Source organism: Neltuma alba, unplaced genomic scaffold, assembly GCF_004799145.2.
Source record: "Neltuma alba isolate B1F8T4 unplaced genomic scaffold, ASM479914v2 tig00010389_pilon, whole genome shotgun sequence".
Classification (NCBI taxonomy): domain Eukaryota; kingdom Viridiplantae; phylum Streptophyta; class Magnoliopsida; order Fabales; family Fabaceae; genus Neltuma; species Neltuma alba.
The window spans coordinates 42,943-47,791 of record NW_021635292.1 but is presented as its reverse complement, the minus strand read 5'-3'; the positions used below and the strand labels follow the sequence as shown (position 1 = coordinate 47,791).

Sequence of the window (4,849 nt, the reverse complement as noted above, 5' to 3'; positions counted from 1 at the left end):
CTTAAGAAAATACTTATGTACCAAAATATCATATTTGCTAAACATATAACAAGTTCCGGAAAAAAAAAACAATTTTAAAAAAAATCAAATTAATCTTTATTCAAAATGTACACTAGTTGAAAAACTTTAACCTTAAATGTTTTTGGAGTCCAACAACTCATCAAATAAAAAATGACTTGGAAATGGTCTGGTTAAAAAATTATAATTATAAATAATGAAAGTTTAATAGTAAATTAATACCAAATTCTTTCCACTTCGTCCTTGCCGTTTTCTAATTCTCCTTCTTTCTAGCTTCTCGTCTCAGTTCTCAGTCTCACTCCTCACTTCTCAGTCTGTTGTTGTTTCTTCCTATTCCCACTGCTTCTCCAATGGCTGACCCTATTCTTCACCCTGAGACCAACCACCACCACCACCACACCCAACCCCTCCGAGAGATCGCCGTTGACTACACTCCTGAAGCTTGTTCCCACTGCCCGGACTCCAACTCCATCGCCCTCACCTTCGACCACCGCGGAGGCGCACGGTGGCGCACCACCAACCGATTCCTTTACGGCACCTTCAGCACCCTCATCCAATGCCCCACAGGCAACACCAGTGGCCTCAATTTCAACATCTACCTCTCCTCCCTCGAAGGCGACAAATCCCAAGACGAGATCGACTTCGAGTTCCTGGGCAAAGACAAGAAGATCGTGCAAACCAATTTCTACACTCGCGGGACTGGGAACAGAGAGCAGATTCACGATCTGGGATTTGATTGCTCGGACGGCTTTCACGAATATGTGATCAAATGGAGCCGTGATTCGATCGAGTGGGTGATTGATGGGAAGGTAGTGAGAAGAGAGGAGAGGAAGGAAGGGGACGGAAATGGTGAATTAGGGTTTCCTGAGAAGCCAATGTTTCTGTATGCTTCGATTTGGGATGCTAGCTATATCGCTGAGGGAAATTGGACCGGTAAGTACGATGGTTCTGGTGCTCCTTATGTTTGCCTCTATAAGCACATCCGTGTACCCATTGGGACTGCTTGTGATTCCTGATCCGGCTTCTTCATCTTCAGCTACTTGTGTCTCTGAATTATGCGATTTCTATAACAATGTTGTAATTTTGTCTTGCTTGCGTTTTCAAACTGTGAAGTCATTTCTATTATTGGCTTGAGTTCTGATTGTTGATCTGACAAGTTACTCTTCTAGGAAGCATTATGCACAGATTAAAGCAGAGGCTAATATTGTTTTGATCAGTGATCTTGATATTTCAAAATACCGAACGGGAACTGCTTGTGATTCTTGATCTGGATTCTTCTTCTTGTTCTTCAACTGTTAGTGTTGTCTGTGAATAATTACGTGCTTGTGAAGCTTTTGTCTTAGTTTGGAAAATCTATTCTTGAGTTCTGGCATTGGGATGGTGGATTCCCTATAATGTCATTTTACTCAATACATATGGATTTATAAAATTTTAATAATAAGTTATCAGTATAAATCAGTTGTGATTTCTTTTTTTTTTTTTTGGTGAAATAAGGGGGCCAAGCCCAACAAGAAAACACTTAAGTAGTTATCCTACGAGGTATACAGACACCTTCTACATCTTCCTTCAAAATATCAAGGACTTCGCCCGGTGGTTCCTTCCAGACCACTCTTTCCATTGGAAGTTTCAGACTCAGCTGAGCTATTCGATCAGCACACCTGTTTCCTTCACGAAAGACATGCTTGAGGGTAATACTCCAATCTCTATTCAGCAATTCTTCTATTTTGGTTGATATGTTAAAGCAACCATTGAATCTTTTGGTTGTTCGGAGTTCTTCTATTAGTTGCTTGGCGTCACATTCAACTTCAACTTGCCTAAAACCTAGCCTCCAGCATAGTTGTAATCCTTCACATATACCCCATGCTTCCGCTTGTTCAATATCACATGCTTGAAGTTTCCACGCATAACCCTGAATCCATTCACTGCAATCCCCCCTTATGACTCCACCACATCCTGTGCGTCCTGTATAAGCTTTGGCTGCATCTGTATTTAGTTTACACCAACTCTTAGCAGGTGGCTGCCACGAGATATAAATGATCTCAGTCCTTGGCGTGTCTCCATACTCTGGGTCCCATCTTCTTGAGTAGTCTTTTTGGTGTTGTCTGATAACTTTACTCGCATTCCACGGCACCTCACAGGTTGGATCATGTAGTTGTTTATTTCTCCATTTCCACATATACCAACACCCCGTAGCAAAAAGCTCTGGCCATAGTATATCTTCTATTTTCTTTGCCTGGTATTCAATGTTGCCTCTTATCCATGAGCATAAATTCCCTTTGAAAAATTGTTGTCTTACCTGTGTAGGTATTATCTCCTCCCATATTGCTTGAACTCGTGGGCAATCCCTCAAGGCATGTATAGGATCTTCCACTTTCGTCCGACATATTCCACAAATTCCGCTGGATCCATCCCACTTGCTCGTCCTCTTTTTAGTCAGGATTCTGTTGTTCAGTGCTAACCACAGAAATACCTTGATTCTTTCGGCCACCTGTAGCTTCCACAGTCGTTTCCATCTCCAATGGTACCCATGAGTCATTTCCTTTCTGCACTCTGCATATGCACTTGACATTGTGAACTCTCCGTTGACCGTTGGAGCCCACTTCCTCTTGTCCTCCTGAGCACTTTCAATTGGAGGTTTTAATTTTTTAATATCATCAATGATATCCCTTGGCAGGATGCGTTCAAGTTCTGCTAGGCTCCAGTTTCCTTCTTCATCTACTAGTTGGTCAACTGTGAGATTCTTGTTGATCTGTATATTTCCTTTTGCATGCTCTATAAGTCGCTTTCTTTGTGGGGTCCACATATCCGTCCATACATTAGTGCTGCGTCCATTTCTGATTTCTACTGCCACATTTCTTCTGAATTCCTCTGTCAGTTTCACCATCTCTTTCCAAAGTGTTGAATCAGACTCCTTTGCTACGGGCCCGTCTTCCTTTACTTCTCTTCCGTATTTTCCAGTCAGCACTTGGCACCATAGATCATCTGGTTTCACATTTAGCCGCCATATCAGCTTGAGTAAGAATGCATTGTTCATGTCTTTCAAGGATTTGATGCCCATTCCCCCTTCATCCTTTGATTGACACATTTGCCTCCAGCTTATGGCATGCCATTTCCTCTGTCCATTCCGTTCTCCCCATACAAATCTCCTTTGCTCTCGCTCTATTTCCTCAACAACCCCTAGAGGCATGCTGTCATGCTGCATGGGGTAGAGTGCCATAGAGCTTGTAACTGATTTCACTAGAGTTACACATCCTGCAAGGGATAGGCTTTCTGCTTTCCATCCACTCAACTTACTCCGTATTTTCTCCACAATCTTGTTATATTTCATCTTCCGTCTCCTTGGGAAGGAGATTTCAGCACCAAGATATCTCCCCAGCTCCTCTACTTGCTTGAAGCCACTCCTCCGACATATTTCTTTCCGTGCTGACTGTTGTACATTGGGGGAGAAGTATATAACTGTTTTCTCATTGCTCACCTTGTGTCCGGATAGCTCTCCAAAAACCTGCAAACAATCAACAATTGTATCTATTTGTTCAACGTTAGCTTCAGCAAAAAGAACCAGGTCATCTGCAAACATCATATGTGATATAGTGGGACTTTTTCTGCTAGCTCTCATGCCTCTCCATTTTCTCTCTCTCACTTTATCTAGGATGAGATGGGTGAGTTTTTCCATTCCGAGTACAAACAGATAGGGGGAGATAGGGTCCCCTTGCCTTATCCCTCTCGAAGGATTGATAGCTTCTAGTTTTTCCCCATGCCAGAGTATCTTTGTTGAATACGTGTGGATACATCCCATAATTCTTGCTATCATGTCTTGAGGACACTTCATTTCTGTGAGCACCTTCTCCATGAACTTCCAGTTTATCCTATCATAGGCCTTTTCGAGGTCCACTTTGATTGCCATAAATCCCTTCTTTCCTTTCTTTCTCTTCATGGTGTGGATCATTTCATTGACAATAATGATATTATCATGAATGTTTCTTCCTGGGATAAAACTCACTTGAAACGGGGATACCACACGATCCATAAAGCTCTTGAGTCTTTGAACAATGATCTTGGACACACACTTGTATATAACATTACACAGGGAAATAGGCCTGAGTTGACTAACCTTTTCCGGGTTTTCTATTTTTGGGATGAGAGTAATGAGGGTCGAGTTAACCTCCTTGATGATTTCCGGATTCTGCCACATTTGCTTAACTGAATTGCAGACATTCTCACCAACTGTTTCCCAGTTCTTTTGGAAGAAAATAGCTGGATATCCATCTTCTCCGGGTGCTTTTAGTCCACCAATTGAGAACATAGCTTGTTTCACTTCCTCATCTGTGATGTCATTACAAACAATCTGCCACTCCCTTGTCGAGATTTCCGGCCAGGTATGAGCAGTGTGTTTCCATCCTCTGTCTTTTATCTCTTCCGTAAATAGTTCTTTGAAAAAATCATTGATCATTTGGCTGACTTCTTGCTTATCTTCAATCCACTTATTTTCACCATTTTTCAGCATTGAAACACGGTTTTTCCTTCTGTGAATTTTTGTCTTCGTATGATAGTAAGCAGTGTTTCTATCCCCATCCTGTAGCCATCTTGTTCTGGCTTTTTGAAACCATAAGATTTCTTCTTGTTCCAGCACTTCCTTTAATTCTTCCGTCAGTTCTTGCTCAAGCCTTTCTAAATGCGGGTTGTAATTCTCTTGAGTTTTCCTCTGCATGCCCCATATTCTTCTCATCAGTTCGCTTTTCTTTTTTGCAATATGACCAGGAATCAGTTGTGATTTCTTAGTATGAATCTTAGCTGTCAATAAATTTTATGGTAATTAAATTCTTTCTTTTGG

General features: G+C 41.6%; 1 protein-coding gene across 1 annotated transcript; it reads left to right on the top strand.

Annotated features, from left to right (window-relative positions):
* The first annotated feature begins 368 nt into the window (after positions 1-368).
* On the top strand, positions 369-1,034 carry LOC114756363 (xyloglucan endotransglycosylase/hydrolase protein 8-like). Its single transcript, XM_028945306.1, has one exon. It carries the CDS (start codon positions 369-371, stop codon positions 1,032-1,034), a length of 666 nt encoding a protein of 221 aa, XP_028801139.1.
* The last annotated feature ends 3,815 nt before the right edge of the window (positions 1,035-4,849 follow it).

Coding starts and splice junctions, on each gene's coding strand:
- LOC114756363 (XM_028945306.1), top strand. CDS start 369: ATGGCTGACCCTATTCTTCACCCTGAGACCAACCACCACCACCACCAC.